The sequence below is a fragment of the Zonotrichia albicollis genome, chromosome 3, assembly GCF_047830755.1.
Source record: "Zonotrichia albicollis isolate bZonAlb1 chromosome 3, bZonAlb1.hap1, whole genome shotgun sequence".
Classification (NCBI taxonomy): Eukaryota; Metazoa; Chordata; class Aves; order Passeriformes; family Passerellidae; genus Zonotrichia; species Zonotrichia albicollis.
The window spans coordinates 18,147,668-18,171,640 of NC_133821.1; the positions used below are offsets into that span (position 1 = coordinate 18,147,668).

At 45.6% G+C, this 23,973-nt stretch overlaps 2 protein-coding genes across 3 annotated transcripts; one reads left to right on the top strand and one right to left on the bottom strand.

Annotated features, from left to right (window-relative positions):
* Window positions 1–577: 577 nt before the first annotated feature.
* Window positions 578–15,154, bottom strand: SNX5 (sorting nexin 5). Its single transcript, XM_005488514.4, has 13 exons — window positions 14,997–15,154; window positions 8,273–8,377; window positions 7,683–7,793; window positions 7,037–7,158; window positions 6,602–6,725; window positions 5,887–5,982; window positions 4,917–5,022; window positions 4,762–4,837; window positions 3,888–3,927; window positions 3,702–3,788; window positions 2,483–2,642; window positions 1,691–1,776; window positions 578–1,152 (listed from the first exon to the last, which is right to left on the bottom strand). The coding sequence occupies exons 1-13, from the start codon at window positions 15,027–15,029 to the stop codon at window positions 1,105–1,107; spliced, it is 1,194 nt and encodes a 397-aa protein (XP_005488571.1). The 5' UTR covers window positions 15,030–15,154; the 3' UTR covers window positions 578–1,104.
* MGME1 (mitochondrial genome maintenance exonuclease 1) lies at window positions 15,140–22,827 on the top strand. 2 transcript variants are annotated; one of them, XM_005488516.4, is made up of 6 exons: window positions 15,140–15,406; window positions 16,189–16,248; window positions 18,076–18,680; window positions 19,767–19,989; window positions 20,370–20,502; window positions 21,641–22,827. In XM_005488516.4, exons 3-6 carry the CDS (start codon window positions 18,158–18,160, stop codon window positions 21,773–21,775), a joined length of 1,014 nt encoding a protein of 337 aa, XP_005488573.1. In that variant the 5' UTR covers window positions 15,140–15,406; window positions 16,189–16,248; window positions 18,076–18,157; the 3' UTR covers window positions 21,776–22,827. The 2 variants fall into 2 exon arrangements, with proteins under 2 accessions (XP_005488573.1, XP_005488572.1); XM_005488515.4 differs by lacking the exon at window positions 15,140–15,406 and adding an exon at window positions 15,415–15,482.
* Window positions 22,828–23,973: the final 1,146 nt, after the last annotated feature.

Here is a 23,973-nt window from a genome sequence, read left to right on the forward strand (position 1 = left end):
CACAGAGCTGCCCATTCTCAGAGCTTCTCTGGTTGGAGTTGCTTCAGGCAGTCTGCCCAGAGCACAGCCACAGAGCCCACTTTGAGCATGATTAGGAGTTTAGTCACATGAAATTCAGCAAGGCTGAGACACTCATCTCACCCAAAAGCTGCCTTTAGGAGGGTCTGACTCACTGACCTATATCCATGGATGCCAACTGATAATAAATGGTCCAGTGATGGCCCTGGGGCTTGTGGGCTGAGCCACCTCAGCTGTGGCACTGTGAGCTCAGCTGTTTCAAGAGCTTTATACCTTCCAGAAGCCCTGAAGATTTAAACAGCCTCTTGCTGCTTGTAGGAGGTATAAAATTACTTTACAATTCTGTACGTGCAGCACAGGGGAAGTAAAAGTTGCAGCCAGCCACTCAAACAGCAATGTCACTTGAAGTCCATACATTTCATTTCAACACCCATTCCAAGAACAATTCTCTTGAGTCAAATATTTCTCTCTAGTGCTCTGAAGAGCTCCAGGTGATGAGTAATTCGTGATAGTTCTGTGGCTGAAGACTCTTTGTCACTTTACATCCCACACAAATTCTTGCCATACAACAGCTTGTTGTGTCAGACATCTTTATTTGCTGTGTTCCCCAAGTGTACAAATAGTGAATGTAGTTATAGAAATTCAAAATATATTGTAGTAGAAATCTGTCTGGGAAGTGGAATGCTAAGATATTCACTTTATAAAATTATTACCCTTAAGTCACTCTCACTTGGCAAGTTTTAAATACATCAGGGCCATGAAGAGACATTATGATCCTGCAAAAAAGGAGTTCTCAGTAAACTTTTTCTGCTAGATGAAGTCAGTCAACAGCAAATTAATTTCTTACATTTGACTCATTTTGAGTTATCAGCCAACAGGATGTTAGCTACATCCAGACAATTCATACACAATTCAGCTCCCATTTATACCAATAAAGTCAATGTATCACTATCAACATACCTAAGTATTAGTGAAACAATCTCAGTGACATAATTATTATTTTAAGCTAATGAAGTCAAGCCAATAAGTTGCCCCAGGCTATTGAGTGCAATTGATGCTTTTGTCACATTTTCAGAGTAGGACTCCTCAGTTCTTGAACAAATCAATACAGCTCTGCAGGAGAGACACATTGTTCTGCAAAGGAAGAGAATTAGTTTCAGATGGGGATGACTGATAATTCCAATCCTGCCTTTCACAATGAAGTAGCTTCCCAAATAGTGGGTCTGTCACAGGATTTTGTGCAAAGACAAGCACTCAAGCAGCAAAGAACCAAAACCAGATCACACATTCTGCAGTCTGGCTCCTCCTGCAGGCCTGCAACCATTAATCAGTTTGTGCTAAGGAGAGGGGCAAGAGTGAACAGCTTTAAAGTGGGCCAAACTGAGCAGTGTCATCAAGGCTTTGTGTCACATTCCAGTTCAGCACTGATGTGCCTGTGCTAAAGTCCAGTACTCTCAGGGAGTGGGACATTAGACTTTCCTTCTCCAAAGGGAGCTGAGGATGCACAGTCACTGCTTTGTTCTCCACACTAAGTTAACAGATCCTTCAAGCCTGCCCAGCAAAGCTTGGCAGAGGCTGCCTGATGGGAAGTCAGATGACCCAGCAAACCCTCCCAGTTACACACTACTCATTTCTCTCAACCTATACCTGTTAAATTCCAAAGAGAACACACCTTTGCATGTTTTATTTCCAGTTCTGCCATTTCAATTAAGTTTTTACGGAATGCTGCTATTCTCTTCTGTTTGAAGCTCATCAGTTCTGTAGAGGAGGAAATAAACAAAGGTAAGAGATAGACAAAGTGTGACAAGCAATGCCCCTCATGTTTCAGGAGTTCTGTTGTGCAGCTCAGATTACAGTATTTGATCAAAAAAAGGTTCAAGAGTTAGTCATGCTGTTTTGAGACAGAGATGCAGTCATCACATGATACACAGACAGCTTAAGACAGAAAAGCTTTGTAGGAAGAGAGCTGGAACAAAGCAGAAATAAGCCAGACAAGCTGTGTGAGAACCTGGATCATTTAAAAGCCAGATTCATGGTATACATGCTGCTCCTTTAGTGTAAGTGTATTATAAATAGATATATAAAAATATACACACATATACTCATCTACTGAGAGCCAGTGTTTGAAACTCTGTATAAGCCACTCAGCTGTATTGAGAGGGAGCAAAAGCCTGTTTGCACAGCTTTGACTGAGATAATTAGTTACCCTCTAGTAGTTACATTCACATGGAGGCTGAGTTCAGTCCAGAAAGCAAATACTAGGGGATTATAAATAAGGTTGGTGTAGTACTGACACTGCTCTGCTACAGAAAATTGCTTTAAAAATGTTTAGCTGCATTAGTTTTACAGCATCTGTCTCTATTGTCCTTGGGATGTTCAGACTGTTTGTTCAGGAGCCTTCAGATGGAGACCTTGACTGCTTTAAGCTCTCCTTTAAGCATAAGTTCAGCAAAGCATGTTTTACCTTGTTTAGCAGATTCTGAAATCTTTTCAAACTTCTGACAGCAATCCTGTTGATGTGCCTCAGCCAGCCTGACATCCTTGCTCTTTAGTCTGGCTTTGTCTAGAGCTTTGTTCGAGTTCTCATAGTCAACAAGAGCCCGGGTTCGCCTGTACAGCAGATCCTGAAGAGACAGCAAAAGCACACCAGAGCCTTAGCAGGACAGCTTCCCAAACTGAGGTTAGAGCCACCTTAGCAGCTGGAGGTTTCACTTCTTTCAGCACCAGGATCTGCTTTTTCAAACAAGTTATTACAGCCTGCTCTTGGCATCCTTTCACAGTGCAGCACTACATTTTCAGGACAGCCAGTTATGCCTTAGTGAAGGAAGTCAAAGGGCTACTATGGGCATAATTTCTTCCCTTGAAGTAGTTTCTCCTCCTGTAAGATAGATGTCTCCACTAAGAGCAAAAAGCACTTTCTGAATTCCCTCAGTCTACTTCCAGCAGCCATTTAATTTGGAGATCTGACAGCTTGACTGAAGCACTGCACTAACCTAGACAGGATAAGTATAGAGGTCTGTGAGCCAATCCCTTCCTAATGCAGCAGGAGTACAGCTGTGATGTCCAAATAAGAGTACACCCCACTGAGGGGGGCTGTAGGGGTGTTCTGGGGTACCTGACATTACAGGTAAGACACTAGATGAAGAGGCTCAGCAGATACCTTTTTGCAGCATAGTCATCCCCTGTCAAAGCAAGTTTTTATTAGAAAATGTTGCCAGCAAGGCTTTTGCAGTCACATCAATCTACCAAAGCCCTCTTGGAAGCTCAGACTCCAAGAGTCTTCACAAGTTACCACTTATTTGTGCTAAAGCACTCTAAAAATCCTGAAATCAATCCCAACTACTAATTAGTCATCATTGATTTTACTGGCAAGTCCATGACTACTCAGGCAGGGAACAGGAAAGAAACTGCTGCAGACTTAAATTCAGTTTGCTCTAACTTACAGAAATTTAAAGAGTTCTTCCACTTTACATGCCAAAGAAAAATTGGTCCAAGTCTTCTGTAAGTGGCTGGGCTCCAGCTAGCTAATATATAGCTTCTATAGTCTGCTGTGGTTTAAGAGTGTCAGGTTTCTTAGGCAAAACAAGGCTCCACTTTCCTGTCTTCTTAAAGCACAAAGAATACCATGAGTGAGTTGTGTTGCCCATAACAAAACTAAGCTTCAAAAAGAAAACTCTTCTCACCTTAGCAGCTTCTATATTGAGCATGTAGTATCTCAACAGTTCAGAGAGCTTTAAGTCTTCATCAGATGAAACTCTACTCTCTACCTTCTGCAGAAAGGGGAAAAAAAACCAGTTGGTGTGTAACAGAACAGCCACATGCAGAGTCAGAGATTCTCCCCCACACCTTCCCCCAGCAAAGCATCTTACCCTGAGTTTCTCAAAGAGCTCTGCAACTTTCAACAAGTACCTAGTGAGGGGGGAAAAAAAGCATAAATAAGTTTGAGATACTTCTTAGTCTGATAAATGCCAGGATCAATTGGCAGGAAATCAGAAAGCTGAAGGCTGGAGTTTACTCCTGTATACAGATCCAAACAAGGGCTTGGAAAAAACTCATTTAGGCAAAGACCTTGAGAAAAGGTTCAATGTGCTAGATTCCAGCCTACCATAACAGTACAGCTGAGCAGCTCAACACCATTTAATATAACAATGCTGATCTACAGAGCATAAAGGTCTTGTAGAGAATTTCCCTGCTGTTATCCAAGAGGGATGAGCTGACTTGTTGATTCAGCTTTACACTCTGTTTTAACAAGGTCTTGGTAAATTGATAGCAAAGCCAAAAGGTGGAAGAAGTCACCTCAAAAAAAGGAACTGAGCTCCCCTTAAAAAATCCCTTACTATTTCGGAAGTGCAAAGGTCCAGAAGATAGTACAGACCTAGTACAAGCTGACCTAGTGCAGTTACATTTAACAGCACATTACAACACACACACAAACCCTTCAGGGGTCTCCAGCAGTTTGCCACCTGAAGAGAATCATGGAGATTTCTGTTTAGAAGGATTTTGATGACCAGCACAAGTAACCTCTACGCCACAACTAGCAAGTGATGAACTAGTTCTGAGTTAGGTGCAATTGATGACATTAGGTCTGCCACAGCAAGGGTGCCAGAAGAAAGAAAATTTTAATGCCACTTGCATGCAATTCAAGAACCTCAATCCACGTATGACCCAATCCTCTGGATTTTACAGAAAAAAACTGATATTCCCAGACTCAGGATATGTGTATGAACAGTTGGAATTGCTTACTTTTTGATAACTGTAGGCTCTTCTAATGCCAGGCTGTTCAAACAAGCTGAAGTATAAATATAGTCATCTGCAACATCTGCAAGAACAAGACAAGGTTTTCAGGCTGAAATCATCAAAACTGGATGATCCCTTGAAAGGGCTTTGAAAAGATTCACTTTTATGAGATCTTGTCATCTTATCTGCTTTTGCACATGCATCCTTGATTCTGTTGTAGTAGTTCACAAGAAAAGTCTTCTCTTGCTCAAAAAAATCTTCCACTTCCTGAAAAAGAATATGACCTGTTAAGTCAGTAACTGCAGAATACAAGCTCTTCCCTTTTTTAGGAAGGGCCAAAGAAGCAACCATAGCCTGGGCCTGAGCTTGAGCCCATCAATCCCTATGGAAAAACTGTTCAAGACAAGATGTGAGCCAAGGGTTTGACATCCCAAAAGACCTGGCAAACTTCTTCCTCACTATGCAGTGAAGATGAAGTTGGCACTCAAATACTGATGCAGGTTGTCTGAAGCAGCCAGTAAGTTATGGGACAGCCCTCAGGACTTCCAACTGCTGGAATTTTGTTTCCTGGGCCTGCTGCAACACTGTAGCTAAGGACTAAGCAGTTAACAAGCTTGTTTCTCATCCACACCAAACGTGATACATATTGTAATGTTTCATGACAGTGCACATAGGACAACAAGCTTTTTGGGAAGTGCTGCTATGGCAACACAACACAAAAGCTGGAGCAAGACCAGTTACAGGAGTCGTTGGTATTTGATCTTGTCTAGTATAAGCAAAAACCCATAAATCATGTCTGTTCAGAGCTCCAAAGTAGACAAAAGCCACAATGATATTTCCTGAAGGTATAAGTCCTTCCTCTCCAGTATCAGGTATGAAGGCAGGTCTTCTGCATCCAGAAACTTGAATTATACACTGAAATTGAACAGCCTAAAGCCACAATGTCTGATTTCTATAGAAATCAGAATTAATGCAGGGTACTCCCCCTCAACTGGGAGAGCAGTAACAAGGCAGGTATGTCACTAGCTGAGCCTCATGCAGAGCAAGCCTGAAGCAGACAGGAGTGACTTCCCTGGAGCAGGAAGCAAGAAACAATCAAAATTAGGGTAAGAGACAAAGCAACAACCTTACCTTGACTCCAGAGAAGAGGACCTCATCAGCACTCTTTACTACACTTTTTAAAAAGCCACCAAACATCTCTTTAGTGTTTTTCCTCCGCACACTCAGCTGTAATAGAGAGGCCAAAGCAGCTTTAAAGTTATATCCAGGGAGAAAAAAAAGTAACTGTTTTGATACTTGCAATGTTAGTAACATCCTTTACACTTAGCATATGTCAGAGCAGGTTGATTTCCAAGCCCTCCAGAATACCCATATAAAAATGTAACATGTAACAGGTGGCTTGGCTACAAGTAGTTCAAGGGATTTTTCCAATTCCCATAAACAGCTCTGTTTCTCCTTGCATATCTTGGCTCAGCAGCCATCACTCCTAATTAGGTGTGATGAAACATATGCAGGAGTGACTTAAATACACTTCCATTCCTTCACTTTAGGACCATACAACACAGCACTGGCTCATCTGAGCCATACATATTCCCAAAGTAAAGACATGCAAAGGTGGCTCCCTAACCAGCTTGACAAGGATTTAGAAACACAGTGGGATTTACAACAGAGAAAGGTGTAAAGGTCAGGCTTTCACCCTTCAGCCATCTCACAGAAATACTTGCAATATCTACTTGCTGATGCTGCACATAGATCCACAGAACATTCTGACTGTGCCCAGCAAAAACAACAGCACTTCTAACAGTTTGCCTCACTTGGAAAGGGAAACAAGGAAAAAAAGCCTCACGTCCTGGTCATACTCCAGGAAAACATGGAAATTGCGATCCTGGCTGAGCACAGGATGAGAAGCAATCCTCTGCAGGAAGATCTCATGTGATGAGACAGTCTTCTTGAAGACAGCGAGGTATTCACTGCAAGGAAACAACAGACTGAGATCCTCTTTGTACTACCCTCTTCAGTGTACAAAGAATTGCTTTAACTTTAGCCCATGAAAATATTCAATTGCAGACTTCTGAAATAGCCAGCTTGTGACAGCAAAGCTACTTTCAGTCTCTTTACCTAGGAAGTTTTCCAGCTTGAAAAGCTGGGCCACTCCCCAGCTCCAGGATTTTCAAGACACCCTTCAAAACAGAGACCCTCAAGATCAGTTATCACCAAATGAGTTGCTCTCCCAGGAGGCTTCTCTAAATGCAGCTTTTGGCAGTAGACTCATTTTACTTACGCTTCCAGCTCTTGCTTCATTTTGGCAAACTCTTCTTTTGTCATGGACACCTCTCCTTCCCCCAGCTTCTGCATCTTCTCTCTAGGACCATCAAAGTCAGGTTTTGAAGGTGCTGGAGGTATCTAGGCAGGGAATTGGTTAGTCATGGATATTTGCAAACAAAGTTTTCCAAGATTACTTCTAGCCTTCTCTAGAAGGAGGTTCTTTTGGCTGGTCATAAGAAAGTGTGGTAAAGAATGCATGATCCAGGAATTCTAGGTCCTTGGTTTGTGTTATCCCTGCCAAGGAGGGTAACCAAACCAGAGCAACAGCTTCTCTAATACACCCTATTGCCAGCCATCTCCTGAAGAATCATGATAGGAAGGAAAGCCCACATTTAATAGATTATTTCAGTGTGCCACCTTCAGGCAGATATTAATACCACCACAGAGTCAAAGATTCTCACAGCACCTTTTGCTGCTCCAAGCTATATGCAAAGTTGACACAAATGCCATACCACTCAAGTTGTTTAGGAATTAAGGAAACAGGAAACCCAAATTACAGAACACCAGTAACACTGGTAAAACACACTTCATGCCCCTATTAGCAGGCACTTTAGATTGCTACAGTTTTTCACTCAGGATCGCATTCTTTAGGAAGTACTTACAATGAGTCCTGCATACTCCTCAGTTTCAGTGAGTGTATCATGTAACCACACAAAGTCTTCGTGCTGCCTTGTAACTGAAAACTCAGGGCTTTGAAAAGCTGGCAGTGTAGTCTGGAAGAGAATATATAGAAGCCCTACTGTTTTGTAAATCCGTGCTTTTAGAAACAGTTCTGTCCATTTCCAAAGGAAGCTATTCTGCTTACTAAGAGCCTTGCCCACTCCCTTTTAGCTGAGCTGGCACTTATTCAACAGCACCACTAAGGAGACTGTTAGAAAAAAAAAGTACTGTTGTAGAACAGCATTAATGCAGTTTGGTTTGTGACATTTCACAGTAGATCCCTTCCTACCCCCATCCTTCTGGTGTTTAGCTAGGATTCCTTAGCAAAGCCATCAGCTACTTGCCTCTGTTTAGAGAGTTCAGATCCTAGGAAATCTAAAGTTTATGCATATATATACACATTCCCAGGCCACCTTTAAATGGAAAATCTCCATCTAATTAGATTTTCTACATTGCCAAGCCCATCTTTGCAGGTATGTGTACTGCAAATACATCTGTTACTTGCACAACCTCTTTTTGCCCATGACCTTACCTTAGTGTGCACAGTGAACTTCACTCTGTCCTTTTCACTTAGGGCATCAGGGATGTCAATTTGGAGAGAAGGATCAACATTCAGGTCTACAGATACAGACCTCAGCTGCAAGAGAATTCACAGAATCCTTGATCAAGCACCAAGTAGGTTTAGTGAAGCTGTGAACAAGAACCACACTGCACTACACACCTGCCTTCAGGTACACACTTATGACCAGAATTCCTTTCTCAGTGTTTCAAAGAGTCAAACTGAACCAGCATTCCTTTGGGGGCCTATTGCCTCATTCATTCTAACAGCCTAGACCCAGAACATCATTTCAGAACTACTGAAACTTTTAAAGAGCAGTGGAATAGCTTTCTCAGTAGAAGATCCTCCAGCTTACACGTGAAGACTGTCTTCTAAGAGGCCCTCCCTTGCTGTTTTCTGCAAAAGGGAGAAGCCACCAGAGATCAAGGCCACAACACAGGAAGTTTGCTGAAGAATGACTATCAGAGCCAGGAGGAATGCTGCAGTTCCCCTTTGGAGATAATTCTGAAGGCCTTCTCAGAAAAGCAGGCTAGAGAACTGCACCAGGACTGCCATTTCAGCACCCTGCAGCACAGAGCACACCAGCCAGGAGCCTGCTCCTACCTCTGCTCTGTACACTGAGCTCCAGCACCCAAATGGTGCCAGGATCTGAGCAATCCTATCATATCACAGATGGCTAAATGCTGCCTCAAGCCTCTGCAAAGCTGCCTAAGAACTGTGGATAGGCTGCCTGTTGTGAGGTGAAGCTTGCTTCCCAAAGGCTCTGGAAGATGCCCCCCCCCAGGCTGGCCATCTGCAGCCCAGATCTGGTATGTGACAAGTGTCTCTGGCTGCCTGCAGAGCACACAGCTGCCAGGACAGGCAGCATTTGCCCTGCCACTGCTCTCCCCATGATCAGAGTGCTGTGAATAAGTGAGGGATGCCCCAGCCACTGCACCCTCCAGCCATGCTAAAAAACTGCTGCATCCTCACTGTTAGCTAGAATTAAAAGGAGATAAGTAATAGATAAAACTTGTTAAGCCTTACAGCTATGGAATGGCCTTGCGTGCAGCACATTAAGCTCCCCAGAAGATGGAAAGGACAGAAGACTTTCAGCCCATTCTGGGCATTGCCTTGGCAGTGAGCACACTTACAAAGCACAGCTCCTGCAGTGCCAGGCCCTGTTCACATCCCACAGGACATGGTGGGACTCCAACAATAATCACTTCCCTGCAGTCATCACTTAGGACAGACATTATGCTCCCATCCAGGCAGGAATTCTGGCCCTTGCTAGAAAGGCACAGGCCAGACAGAGGTGCATGGTTCAGAGGTCACTGACACAGGCTTGGGCAGAAGCTGATCCCCCCCAGGCACTGCAGGAAGGACAGGTAGAAGGCCACCAGTCAGGCACTGGTTTCACTGGGAGCACAGTGATGAAAGGCAAGTTGGTTGGCGTTTTCCATTTCCCAGCCAAAGCAGCAAGATGCAGACCCCAGTGTTTTACATCCTGCTTACTTGTATTTGCTGTCCAAACAGGATCAGCAGTGCTAACAATACGAACTGCTGAGTCTGGAAAGTATGATAAGCCAAAGGAAACCATTTCCTCTCAGCTAAACTAAGGAAAGGATTACACAAATCAGACAGTCCTGAATTTGTGAGCTTGCTTGCTTTCTTTCTTGTGGAGAAAGTAACCTGTGATTAGATGCTGTCTAGTTACCTACACAGGAGACAGACAAGCACAAACATTAGAGGGTCCTGCTTGGTCAGATTAAAGCAGTTAACATGTCACAAGCATGTCCTGGCACCCTGCACAAACTGCAAATGGGATCTGGAGCTAAATGAAACCAAGGATTGTGAGACCCCAGGCTGCTCTAGTCCTGTGAAGGTCACTGGGGCTCCTAACTCCAGGCCAGAGACCTTCAGGATTACAGAATCATGGCTCAGACTACAAAGGGAACATTCACACTGTCTGACTTCAGGAGGAGAGTGTGCTTTGTTTCCTAACAAAAAGTGCTGGAGCAGCATTTGTGCCCTGACTGGGGGAAGCAGGAAGCCCCACTCCTGTCAGCAGAGCTCTGTAAAGCCCTAACTCAGGGAGCACCCACAGCAGATGTCTCACACCAACCCCTGACCCACACCTGCCCTGCACACAGGACCTTTTGTGCCACCATCTATCCTGCACCCATCCCACAAGCAGGAATGGGGACCAACCTCCTCATGGGCACATGAAGACTGTGCAGAGCAAAGGAATCAAACATCCACCTCCAGGCCCCAGGCTTGTCCTTTTACCACAGCAAGGCATCCAACCCCAGGCTTTCCCAGGTCACCCCTCCATCTTCACTCTCTGGCAGCTCCTTCATACCCAGAGGCATCTCTCTGCTAGGACATCACTGCTTCCTCCCCAGACTCCAAGCAGTGGGGCAAGAGAACTGAAAGTTCCCCATTCAGTTACCAGAAACCAGTCTGTCACTCCACACCCTCAAGGGATATAATCCAAGCTCAGCAGCTGGTAGCAGATGCCCAAACAGGCACAGAGGACACACAGAATGGAAACAGCTGGCTTGGGCTGCAAACTGAAACACTCACCCAGAGCCAGCACAGTACTCTCACTTTCAACTTTCATTTCTCTTCCCCAGAAGCAGCTTCTGGTTTGCAGTGACTCCAGAAACTGTTACAGCTTCTCTGACACCTCCCACGTCTAAACTCAGGACTCGTTTCAGGATTCCTAGGGTTCCTTGAGGATTCAAGCAAAACTCCCTGTTCAGTGCAGTTTACCTGTCCAACTGGTAAATCAGAACAAAGCAGAGCCCTTCACAATAACATAGACATCATACTGGTTAACATTGCTAGGTTTCAGAACCAAAAATCTATAAATAGATATTACGGTACTAATTAGGACACCATGATAAACACCTGATCTAGAAGTCCAGGAAAGAGCAGAGATCATTACAGTGCCCAATCCAGGTAGAATTTTAGAACATTTGGGGTTTTTTGTATTTGTTAGAGATGCTAAGAAAAGAAAAACATTGGATCACTTAAATACAAGGCAGTGATGACCATCAGCTAGCAGACTTCTGCCTGACAGACATGACATTTCTGATGTGCTTGCAGACACCCAGAGGGAGGAAATGCCCTCAGCCGCCCAAGTCTCTCAGTTCTGGTGAGAGGCCTGAGCTGCTGCTTTTACAGTTCCACCCTCTGCAGTTTTAGCATCAGCTCCGGATGACTCCGTGTCACTTCTGCATTCTAACAAAAGAATCTGCCAGTGCAAGCAACTGTGTACAACTTCTGACTGCAAGTGAAATGGGTATTTGTTCCCAAAGACAGATGAATCCAGGGGTTTCCCACACAGCCAGGCTCTTGGAAGGAGCAAGGAGCCCTTCCACAAGGGCTCACAAGTCAGATTTTTCTGCTTATTGTCAGCTACCTTTTAAAAACCTTCTCCCCTTACTGTCATTCAAGCAACAACCCACAAACAAGGCTTCAGAAGTAATTACATCTGCCACTACCTAAAACCCATCACTTTTTACAGAGCAGGCTTTCTAATTAAAGCTGTTTAGGTGCTCCCCAGAGAGCACTAAAAGATCCTGGTGTTTATACAGAGCCCTCAGTTCCAGAGGGCCTTGTTTTGACACCCAGGAATTAGCCAGCAGAGGATCTGGCCAGCAGCTATCAGCAGCATTAGCTGCTGGAACTACTTTTTAGTCATATTCAGCACAAGCAGCTTAAGTTTCCTTTTAATCAGGATTCTAAAAGGACATCTGAAAATGCACTGCAAGCATGCAGCACTACAGAGCACGTGTGAAGCTTGGATTTTGCAGCCTTTGTGGCAGTTTGCTGTCACCACTCTGCCACTGAGCTGAACAGTCCTGAAGTGGTCTGGTTACACACAGCCACAAAAATTGAAGCACTGCTTACTTACTCTATGGAAAATGCTTCCCCAAATGTGTGACTTCAAACTGAAGAACTCCAGTGATGCAAAGGTTTCATTCTTTTGGTTAAAACACTGATAAAGAGGGAACAACAGCTCAGTGTAGTCACACTGCAATGGCATTCCTCAGCAGGTGCAGTGCTTGCCAAGGAAGCAGAAGGCCCAGAGCACCTGTTGCCTGGGGCTGTGCAATAAAGTGTCCCTCTCCTGCCAGAGGGATCTCTGCATCACTCTCTGCAGGAACCTGCAGGTCACACGGCTCCTGACTGAGGGAAGGGCTCCATAAACATCCAAGGATGCCACATTCTGAGCAAAAGCCGTGCTGGCTCACCCAGTTCCACCAGCAGGACACCTCCACCCCAGCCATGGCTTCCTCAGCACAGTTTTGGCCATGCAGGGCAAGCCCCCGTGTACCTGCAGAGCACAGCCTGGGGCTGAGCACTCCAGCCCAGCTCAAATGGGAATGGTGCAACAGCAGCAAAGCCCAAGGTACAGTCAGGATTCTCCAGGAATGCTCTGCTGACCTCCCACAGTGAGGGCAGAGCTGCTGGCAGGGATGTCAGGAGCAGGGCAGCCTCACTGTGCTGGCTTCACCTTCTGTAGCCCAAGCTGCTTCATGGAGGCTGTGTGTCCTTGAGAGGGCACCATCCCTGTCCAGGAGCTGGCTCCTTGCAGCAGCTCACCTCCCTGCTGATTCCAGGCTCAGCAGCAGGCAGGAGCAGGGGTTTTTTTTGCCAAGCACAAGATCCAGTATGGTCTCATTCCTTCCAGAATGTGCAGCAGAACTTGTCCTGCAGAGCCACCACTTGTGAGTGATAACAGCAAGTCCCAGGCCATGACACATTTTGTCTTCACTGATTGCTTTGTGGAAGAGGTGCTACCAATAAATGCTCTCCGCATTTTGATCCAGAGCATTTCAGCTGCAGAGAGAAGCCCTTAAACACCATGGAGCTACTGACATTAGGAAATACCAAGGTATTTACTCAAACTTAGCTTGGAAGTCCCACCACTCACTTCACATTCTGAAGTGCCTTTTCCTCCCCCATGACAGATTACACCTTATTTTCCACTGCACTTCCAATCACCTTTGTCCTACCCTCCCTTCCTCTTCCCACATATCCTGAGCCTCTCCTGCTTTGCCACCTCAGGGTCAGTTTTTAGTTTATACTTAACAGTGGCTCCTATTCTAGTTAATTCCTAATGAAGTTTCCTTTACAGGCATGACTTTTATCTACTGGTCACACACCAGTTCCATGTTGCTGTTTCTCTGCCGAAACAGAGGCAGACAAGATAGGAGCATTTCTATCCTCCCCCGTGCTGCTGGAATCCTGAGACAGCCCCACAACCTAAAACAAGCTAATCTTTGTCCATTGAGCATCAGAGTTTAAAGCTATTCCAGCCCCACCACGAGAACATTTTCCCCTCCCCCCAATATTCCTGAGTTAGAAAGGCACATAAACACTCAAAAGTTACCAAATGTTGCAAGAGAGTTGATATTTGACCTTCCCCTCGAGTATTCTCCAAGGGCAGACACTTTAATACAAAGAGTTTCACATGCAGCAGAAAAGAAAGCCTGTGAAAGAAAGCACAGCTCAAAGCAAGCTACCAGAAAATGCTTCTTCTACAAACTCTTGCCTGTCTTACTGACTCAGGATTGTTTCAAAACAAGATTTATACGGGAAAGAAGCAGAGAAAAGGAAATTAACCAGAAGTCAATAAAGGCTGGTGTATTTCTAGCCCCCTAAGTTAGTTAATATACATGCTCCAAAGAGCTGGAGAAAACACAGGCTGGAGAGACTTTCAGCACACCTAACAGCTTAAAGCAAAGTCATCTTCCTGCCAGCAAAGCTTAGTCACAATGCAAAACCACATGCAGATGTGACAATATGAAAGGCAAATGGGCGACTTGCTGACTCTTACAGGGCTGCCTTGCCTTCTTCTCAAGGTGTGCTGAGGGTAGTTATTAAACCAGGCAGTTTAGGTAGGTTAACCCAAGCAGCTCGTCCAGCAAAAGAGAGAATTCCAGTCACTGCCTACACGACATAAACATTAATTCACAAAGTTCCTGCTTCAGCATTTCACTTGCATTTCCTCTGAGAAGCTGAGAGTCTTAACACTAGGAAATCCCCTGTGCTGCTTGAAAGGGGAGACACGAAGCTCCTTGGCACTTACAGCTTCAACACTTCTCCGGAGAAGGGAAAGCCAAGTGAGAAAGGAAAACCTTGCTGATGTGACAGCCAAGGCAGAGGGGCAGCGCAGGTGAGGTGACAGCCGGCAGCCCAATGACGGCGGAGCACAGCCAGGAAGGCCGGTCACAGCCCCAGCACGGCAGCTGGTCCCGGGGAACAGCGAGTTTAACCCCCTGCAGCACTTGGCCCAGGTCCTGCTCCTGCACCCATCACCTGCCAGGCCCGGCTCCGCAGCTCCAGGGCCGCGGGTATCACCTGCTCCGCCTGGGCACAGAGCGCAGCCCGCACCGCCCAGCCCTTCCCTCCTCTTCCTCCTTCCCGCCCCGGCTTTAATCCTCCCGCCCGCTCACCTTTCCCCTCCGGGCTGCTCCCCTCGCCCACCCCGGCCGCTCTGACCCCCTGCCCTCAGGAGACCTCAGCACGAGGGCTAAGGGGATTTATTTTCTTTTAAAAAGTCCTAAACGGAGCAGAAGCCAAAGCCCCGTCACTGTCCCAGCGCTGCCTGGGCAGAGGAGCCGGGAGCTGCCTCGCACACCGCGGGGCCAACTCGGCTGCGCCCTCCCCGCCGCCCCAGCCGGGCTCGGGCCGCCACCCTCACCTTGTCCTGTGAGTCCCCACGGAGCAGAGCCATATCTCCGGGCGCAGACAGCCACCCTGCACCTTTCCCTCTCTGCTCCTCCCCGCCACCTCCTCCTCATATAACCCGGGCGGAGCCGCCGCCGCCACACCCCCCGAGGGGCACTCGCCATCTTTGGTGAGGGCGAGGCGCTGCTAGCCTTCATCCAAGACAGCAATGCAACGCTTTATTTTTCGGCTCGCATTGAAAGATTTGGGTTGTTTTCCTTTGCAGCCTTTCAAACAATACCAAAAGAGCACGAGGTGGAGCAGGCACGCCCCTCTCGCTACTTTTCTGGGCGCTCTAGCGAAGGGGAAAGGGGCTTCCTGCACTGCGGGCTGGCAGTGCGGGAGAACTACAAGTCCCATGAGGCAGCGGGCGGCGCATGCTCGGTGAGCGGGGCAGAGGCTGTGGGTGGGGCGCGCCTGCGCGGTGGTGCCCGCGGCGGTGGCGGGAATCGCGGCTGAGGTAACGCTGGTCGTGAGGGCCGGGCGGGCCTGAGGGAGAGGGAAGGACAAGGGACGGGAAAGAGACGGGAAAGAGTAAAAGTGCTGGTGTTCCCCTGACCCACACTGGCCCCGGGCCCGTCAGCGAGCGGCCCGCATGGCCGGGCTGCCGTGGCTGGGCATGCCTGCGTCCGGCGGGGCTCCTTGGCCAGAGTGGGTTTTCCCTCTCAGCACAAGGTTTTCCCCCGGGCTGTCCGGCACTGGCATTTTCTGCTGCATGCAGAAAGTTTATTTGCCTGAGGGCATCTTGGTGGTTACTGGTGTTGAGTTGGTTACTTGGTGGTTACCTGGCCCAGCTCTATCACATATCGTAAAAAGCACCGAATTCTTGTTACAGCTCTATTCCCCACTAATTCCCTTCTCAGTGCTGGGAATGGAGCTTGAACTGGGAACTGATGCCTGTTGAAGCTACACTGAACTAAAGCTCACAACTGTGGGCTTGTACTTTAAACGAGGTTGTAAGTTGTCTTGTTGTCTGAGGATTATTTTTAACCTGGATAGTTCAATAATGTATTTTGAAAACTATGGGGAACTCGCAGTTATACCTTCCTCATTGGATTTGTTCTGCTCAAATTAGGGACAAGGGGTAGCAGGTCTGTAGGTGTGTTTGGGAGTGCTCTTTTTTGTTATCTCTGAAATAAGCCATTGTTTTGGTTTTTATTTTTTAGGTGGATAGGTTCCTGTGGAGAAAAAGCCAAACTGGTTATTATGCAAAGCCACAGCTGGAGGTAGGTTTTTATACATGGGAACTTTTCCTTAAGTAATCCTATTTCCTTCAGTTAAACCATTCATTCTTATACTGGAAAAAATTTTCCTTAGTTGTGTTAGCTCAGTTATTGTTGGAGCTGCAAAGTCAACTTGCTTGGGACAGTAAAATCCTCTTGGGGATATTTTTTTAGCTCCAAGTTATTTTAATTTTTTTCAGTTCTCCATTGTGGCTCATCATGCAACACTTGAAGCAATTCTGCCAGTCTTCAACCACAAATGCTTCCAGAGAGGAGGGAGACACTTCCCCAGGGGGAAATCTCAATTAAATTCTGTTCTTTGTGTACAAGAGCAGATCCTGACCACTCCATTTCTTTCTTGTTATCTGCACAGAAATGCCACTTTAGTGATTTATTGAAAAACACATGATTCTTCATTCAGCAGGGCACAAAGGTTCCTTATTTCTTAGCAATCCTAGAACCTCTTTCCTTTTGTAAAACAGGACACTGCACAAACATTTCCACAAGTACTGGAAATTCCACAGGTATATTCCCCAGCACAACAAAGGCTGTTAAATCAGAATTCCTGCTAGTCACTGAAGCACTGTGTAGCACTAAATTTAACTCTGGAGCTCATAATATTCCATATCTCAGTAAAAAACACTGATCTGGTATAAATTTATTCCTTGGGAAGTGTTGAGGGAGCAGCTCCAAATGAATTTATGCTGAACCAGGCATCCTCTTGCTTCCTGCAGGGGCACAAAGCCAGAATAAACTTTTTCTTTTGTGCTGTGGCTTTATGTGACAAAGGCACAGCCACTGGCCCAGCATTTGCTCTGTTCTGATTAGTGCATGTCCACAGTGACCATTAATGAGCCTGTTCATGATAACTATCAAACAGCAGCCTGGGAATCCGAAAGCTTGGATATTGTCACATAAGAATAAGAATAAATTTTTCCTCTTTTATTTTCAATCCCAGCTCTGACATCTTTAGTTACTGGTAAGCTCTAAGAGGGAAGGGATCCATTTTTCTGCACTGATGAAGGAAATGCCACTATGGAAGTGTTACATTTTATCTAAAAATGTGTGCAAAAATATTTCCCAGGGCTTCCAGTGCATCCCTGGAAGGTGTGCTGAGCATGGTATTACTTATATGCTATTCTTGCTCTTAAATTTCCTAAGTGGCTTTGACTACAACTATGCTTGAAACTTGGTTTAGAAAAATGTGTTTATATTTTATTCTGAACTTTTAAAAAATTTCTTTGAATCTGAAAATATTTGCAGTGCATCTGGTTTCTTTTTGCCTTTTCTAGCTTCAAGTCTCACAATTGTATATATATACTGCTGTCTGTTTTCTCCTAGTGATACAGAAGAAAATTGTGGGTTTATACCCTGTAAGGTTCCCCACAATCTCCTTAAGTTGGTTATTCTCTATAAACTTCAGAGTTTTAGTACCTCACAGCAGTGGATTGGCTCATTGTCCTCTGCGTAACTTTAATAACTTTAATTTCACCCTCCCTCTTTTGAGGGTTGTTTTTGGCAGATCTGGATTTTGTCCCTGCCTCCATAGCAGTTCTGGTACTGTTGCTGTAGGGATGTCCTGTGATGCAGCTTTAGCTGCTTGCAACAAATCTTCAAGTGATGCAGATTTCAGATTTAGCTGTTCTTTTCAGGAGCATTTCCTCTTTTCCTTGCTCATTGGTTTTTTATCTCATTGATCTGAAGAATAAAGGTGGTACAAGGTAAGTGAAGACACTTTGGTCATAGCAGTTCTTTCTTTGGCAAAGGGCAAGAACAGGATGGTTGGCAGAGTTTTTTGACTCTGTAAATCACAAATTTCTTTTTCCACAGGAGGAATAAAGTATGGTAACCCACAGACTGTTGCTGACAGAAGGAAGAAAACTCTGACTGCTCACAACCACTTCTTGTCAGGATGCAATTCCTACAGATCCTGGCCAGGAAGCCAGGGAGCCTGGAAGTGCTTTTTCAAATACCATTTTGCCAAAAGCAATTCCCATACTCGTGTCTCTCTACCTCTGCATGTGTTTACAGCAAAAAGAAAAAAGGAAACAGTTATGACCAAGTTGACCAAGAAAAATACAAGAACTTGGTCCACTCTGTTATATCTTACAAAACCAGTGCCCAAACCCCAGAGACAATACTTGAGGAAGACAATTTGTTATATGGGCCACCAGCTAAACAAACACCTCCAATTAAAGCTGGGACAAGAACTCCCAAGAATTGGGTTCCTTTAATAAACCCCAGCAAGAGAATTCTTCCTGCCAGCAGTGACTCAAAGGTGCCCATGAAAATCAGGCCACAAAGAGCGAAGCTGCCCAGCGTCACCCGCATCCTTCAACAAACCCTCTCTCCTCAGCAAGTCTTCTATCTGGAAAGATGGAAGCAGAAGATGATAGAGGAGCTTGGAAAGGAGGGATTTGAAGATTACACCAAAAGTAAGTCTGGCCACAGTGGGATTGCAGAGGAGAAGCTGTAGTTTGGATTGCTGGCAGGTACAATGGGATGAATGGTTTGGAAATCCATGAAGTTGTTTCCATTTCATGAGAGCACATTGTGAGTGTACCTGTTACCAACGAGCCTAAGCTCTGTCTTTGTTCTGGGACCACTAAAATGGATTTAGAAAATTGTAGAAAATGAGAGACAGACTGTAGGCATACTTTGCTCAATCCTGTCTGACTTTCCTTTAATTCTCGATTAGCCAGTATCTAATTAGAAAGAGGTATTTTCCAGATGATGTTACTGAGCCTCTTTGCAGTTACAAAGCTACTTTGTAACAAGATGGAAACAGGCATTTTGAACTCATGGAGTCCTGAGCCTTTGAAAACCAGTGTATCCTGCTGTTTATGGTGAGGTTTTTCAGTAACTGTTTGGTTTATCCAGTGTATGTATCAGTAATCAATGAGACTGAAAAAGTAAAGGAAGCATTACTAAAGGGATACCAATTTCCCTACTGACAATTTATTTTCTGTTTCTTTCCCTTCTCCCCACACCCTCAGACTTTCAGTACAAAAATTGGGACTGGTTTAAGAGCTACATTGTGGAATATGTAGGATACAAATCCAAAGTAGTGTCTGAAAGGTGAGGGGGTGTGGCATTCACATTCTCTGAAAAACCCCTTTGCCCAGGATTTTTCTCCTGAGAAGCCTCAGAGAAAAGGAGAACAATTTTTATCTCATTTGCTTCTCCTCTGTTTTGCTCCTTTGGGATGTGTTTGGAGATTGTTTATCCACAGGTGATTGTTCCATTGGTTTCTGGTGTGAGTTGTTTTCACTCTTTGGCCAACTGGGGCCAAGCTGTGTTGGGATTCTGGAAAGAGTCACAGGTTTTCATTATTATCTTTTTAGCATTGAGTATCTTTTCTTTATTCTTTAGTATAGTTTAGTATAGTATTCTTTAATATAATATAGTATTATAAAGTAATAAATTAGCCTTTTGAATAACATGGAGTCAGATGCATCATTCCTGCCTTCGTCGGGACATTCCCTGCAAATACAATAAGGGGCTTTTCCCATTTTTCTTAGATCTTTTTCTCCAGGGAGAGCTCTTCCATTCAGCTTTGGAATCAATATTCCTGTCTGGAGAGACAGCAGCCAGGGAGCAGGGTGAGGATGATGTGGTGGCTGGCTACCTGTCCAGTGTGGAAGGTGTCTTGGAGGACATCAGCGAGGTGAAGGCTCTGGAGAGCGGAGTTCACCACGGGACCCTGCAGTACCTGGGCCTGGTCGACTGCGTGGCCAAGTATCAGTGAGTGCCCTTCCTGTGCTGTGCTGTGCTGTGATGCTCTGGGGGCCAGGGTGTGATTGAGTGGACAGATCTCCAGGACTGGCAGGCTGGAGGAACTTCCCTGGATGATCCTCAGTGCTGTTTTTCCCGTGGGAGCTTCCTATTGGAGAAGGGACAGGTTCAAGCAATTGTCTGCATTTTCCAGGAACTGCTGCAGGTTTGAGTAATCTAGTTTTAGTTTGGTTTTTAGGATCTAAACTGCCAGTGTGAAAGAGACTTGTTTAGTGACATCATGGGGAAACAGGCTGAGAGTGAAAAGTCTTTATGTGCTGTCTCCCTTATTTCTTACCTGAGACTGAACTGAAGTTTAAACCATTGTCCTGTCTTGTTCTCCTGTGCAGGGGCCAGCTGTGTGTGATCGACTGGAAAACTTCAGAGAAGCCAAAGCCATCTCTGCAGAATACTTATGACAACCCATTACAGGTTGCAGCATATATTGGAGCCATAAATCATGATGCCAACTATAACTTCCAGGTCAGTAGCCCTGCTGCATGCCAAGACAAGCAGCAATGCCTGTGTGATCCTCATTTCTTCCTGCCTTTAGAATCTGCTGCCCACCATGGAAGTGTTGGTAGGATTTGTAACAAAGGAGCCCAGTCTGAGATCAGGTCAAGGTGTGAATAATACTGTGAAATAATTCCACTGTTCCTGCTGATCCTGCTGCCCTTGGCTGCCAGTGGTGAATTTTCAGTGGTTTTAAGGGAGTGCTCAGTGGGACCAAGGGATGCTCAGATGAACTCCCAGGTACTTGGCATGTGGGCAATCCCCTGTGCTCTGTCCTTGTGTCAAGAGTAGGAAGGGGCAGGAGAGGAAATAAAGCAAAAGAACCTGCAAACAATGAAATGGTGTGGGAGGGTCTTGCCTGCATCCTGTCCTGCTAGCAAATGAGGGACTGAGTGATGCACTTGGTGTCTGGGAGCTGTCCTGTGTTTCCTCAGGGAAAAGCAGTGGAAAAACAGCTTCTTCTTCAGAAGACTGTGGAATAATGTTTTTAAAGACTCCAAAAGCAATTCTAGCCTGCCTGCTTGGCCTGAAGGATTTTTACCTCAGTACAGATATTGAAGGGAGAAAATACAAAGCAGCAGAGAGCAGGGTAATTTGTATGCTGTGCAAAGGACTTTCTAGGATACTGTAGAGGTAAATGAACACAAGACTACACAGACATGATCCTGACAGAGTGAAATATGGCCTGGAATTCTGCTCATGGCTTCCTACCCCCACTGCCAGTGTCTGTTTGGGATTTGGGTTTTGCCAGGTATGAAAGATGTCAGAACATACCTAAGTAACCATTTCTATCCAGACTGAAGCTGGAGGGTGGCATCAGCCTGGTTGTATGGCCTCAGGCAAAAACTCCTCAGTCTCTGGCAATTTTCCTGGCATCTGCAGGGTTTAAATATCACTCATCCTCAGAGTTCATCCCCTGGTTTTCACTGGAGCTTTGGGCTGGGGGGTTTTGGAGCATTGGAATGTTAAGTCTCTCTGTAAAGGTAAATCTTGCCCCTTTTTATTCCCCATTCCTTATGTGAGCTGTGCATGTTGGAAGCTGTTTTGCAGTGAGGTTTAGGCTTGCACAGAGCTGTGGGGTTTGTGACAGCCCCTGTTTGTGCTGCAGGTTCGCTGTGGGCTCGTGGTGGTTGCCTACAAGGACGGATCCCCCGCACACCCGCATTTCATGGACCCTGACCTGTGCTCTCAGTACTGGAACCAGTGGCTCCTGCGCCTGGAGGAGTACAGGGACAAACACTGACCCAGGCTGAGCACAAGCAAGTGGCCAGAGACAAAGGAAGAACTTTGTTTCATGTTCTTTTTTGTGTAACTTCAGCTAATTTCTTGCTAGCCAGGCTCCCCTCTCTCCCCTCCCAAAAAGTAACTTTCAAATGGGGAATATCTATTTCCTTGTATTGTAGGTAACCTCAGTGGTCCAGGCAGAAAAAAGCCAACTTATTGGCCTCTCTTTTTTATCCCATACAGTTTATACAGCCTGGGGTTGATAGAAAAGTTTCTACTACCAAGTAAAACTGTTTGATCAAATAATCTTTTTTTTTTTCCTCAAAAATCACAAATGAAAGTTGCAGAACTGAGTCTTTAAAAATGAAGTTGGTGAACTAAAGCAAAACAACATCTGTGATGTATGATGATGAGCTGAGAGAAATGCAAATGATAAAGAAGTGGATGTGGTAGACTGGGTTTCAGTCAGTTCTTGCTCATGCCATCATCAGGTTTGTTCTTATTTGTGGTTTTTCCTACAGCTACAACTGGAAAACCTGTGCTGAGAGTTACAAGGAAAGTCCTCATTAGTTCTCATTTAGAACAGTACAGCAAAGTGGCCACTTAGCAGAAGTGGCTCAGCAAGAGAGGAGCAGAATTGGAGCCAACACTCCCAGAAATTTCCAGCGGGTGTTCTGAGAGGTGGGAATGTTGGCTGCTGCTGGTGGCTCCTCCTGCAGGTGTTTTACACCCAGCCCACAGAAAAGCACTGAGAGATGGGGCTGTGTGCCTTGGCTTGGGAGCTCGGCTGACTCTGCTGCAGGCCTGAGCACATGAGGAGCTCACCCCATGGAACAGTCCCCAGTGCCACATGAGTGAGCTTCTGTATCAAAACAGAGCCTTCTGAGGGGTGAAGAGCTGCTGGTTGGGTTTTGGGGACTATTTTTTATGGGTTTCTCTTTGGTTTTTTGTTTGGTTTTTTTTTTTTTTCAAATAAGTTTGTGAATAAATGTTTTGAAACAGAAATTTTACATTTGAAGCACATAAAATCAAGTCTGTAAAGCAGAGAATAAATAAGCCTTGATCATGTCAGGCAGTATTGTTCTGGAAAATTTTTTTCCTCATTCTCTTTGTCTTGTATAACTTGTAGGTGTGAGTTTTCACAATAATACTGCAGCTTACAAATAAAGTCATGACCAACCTCTGAGATTTAAGAAAATCAGCCAGAACCCCATGCCTGAGGAAGGCTACCAGCAAAGGCAGTTTGTGACCCTCAGTCCCAGTGAGTCTGTACCTCATGGAGCCAGGAGGAGGGAGACAGCCTTCAAAAGACAACAGGGCTGGGAGTCACTGTGTCTGGTACCTCGGAGAGCCTGGCTGCTGCCTTGGGCAGCCCTGGCTGAGCTGTGGAGCATGGCTGGAGCAGCACAGGCTGGTTTGTCCTGGAACAGGACTGGCAGGTGCCTGTCACCGGTGTCACACAAACCCAGAGATGCTTTGTGACCAGATTCAAGGAAGCTCCCAGGGCACTGCTGCAGGCACCGTCTGTCCTCTGCAGAAAAACTTGCTGGGCAGCCAGGGCAGTTATTCCAGCTCTGACATCCAGAGCTTTGCTCTCCATCCAGGATGGCTTTTACCCTGTAGCAGCCTGCCACTGCTCCCTTTCTCTTTTGTTGTGAATCCTTTCTGTGCCCAGCTCACTGTGCCTGTGGCTCTGTCAGCAGGGATGTGGCAGTGACACTGAAAGGAGAGCCAAAGGAGCACATGGTGCAGGAGAGATAAAAAACCAACACAGAACATGGCTCTGGCTGGAGAGGAAGGGTTCAGCCCCAGCTCTGCTGTGCCAGGGAAGGGCTGAGGTTTCAGCAGAGCTGAGCACACAAATCCCATGCAGTCAGGTGAACATTAATCCCACTGCAGAGTGAGCAACCTTCCCTTTACACTGCTCAGTTACAAGACCTGGGGGTCAGTGTACAAGCTTTAGCTTTCTGCAGAGTCAGGATCTTCTCATTTAACTCAGATATTTGGGGTTTTTTCCCAGCAACTTCCCATTTATTAAAATATTCTACAAACTTTCCTGCTACATAGGATAAGTTTGTTCCTAACACAGTAGCATCACTTTATTATCCTCATTTTCAAGGTCCCAAGCACCAACAGTTGTGCTGAATAAATCATTAACATCCTCAGGAATGCTTTAAGACCCCCTAGAATCTTTTCCCCACAAAAACCCAAGCAGGT

What these genes read in the sequence shown, in the direction of transcription:
- MGME1 (XM_005488516.4), top strand. Translation starts at nt 18,158, where the DNA reads ATGCAATTCCTACAGATCCTGGCCAGGAAGCCAGGGAGCCTGGAAGTG. An exon ending in ATTTGAAGATTACACCAAAA is followed by an intron (nt 18,681 to 19,766) that starts GTAAGTCTGGCC and finishes CATTTTTCTTAG; the next exon opens with ATCTTTTTCTCCAGGGAGAG. An exon ending in ATGCCAACTATAACTTCCAG is followed by an intron (nt 20,503 to 21,640) that starts GTCAGTAGCCCT and finishes TTTGTGCTGCAG; the next exon opens with GTTCGCTGTGGGCTCGTGGT.
- SNX5 (XM_005488514.4), bottom strand. Translation starts at nt 15,029, where the DNA reads ATGGCTCTGCTCCGTGGGGACTCACAGGACAAG. An exon ending in GATGACAAGATCTCATAAAA is followed by an intron (nt 4,838 to 4,916) that starts GTGAATCTTTTC and finishes TTGTTCTTGCAG; the next exon opens with ATGTTGCAGATGACTATATT. An exon ending in AGCTCTTTGAGAAACTCAGG is followed by an intron (nt 3,789 to 3,887) that starts GTAAGATGCTTT and finishes CCCTTTCTGCAG; the next exon opens with AAGGTAGAGAGTAGAGTTTC.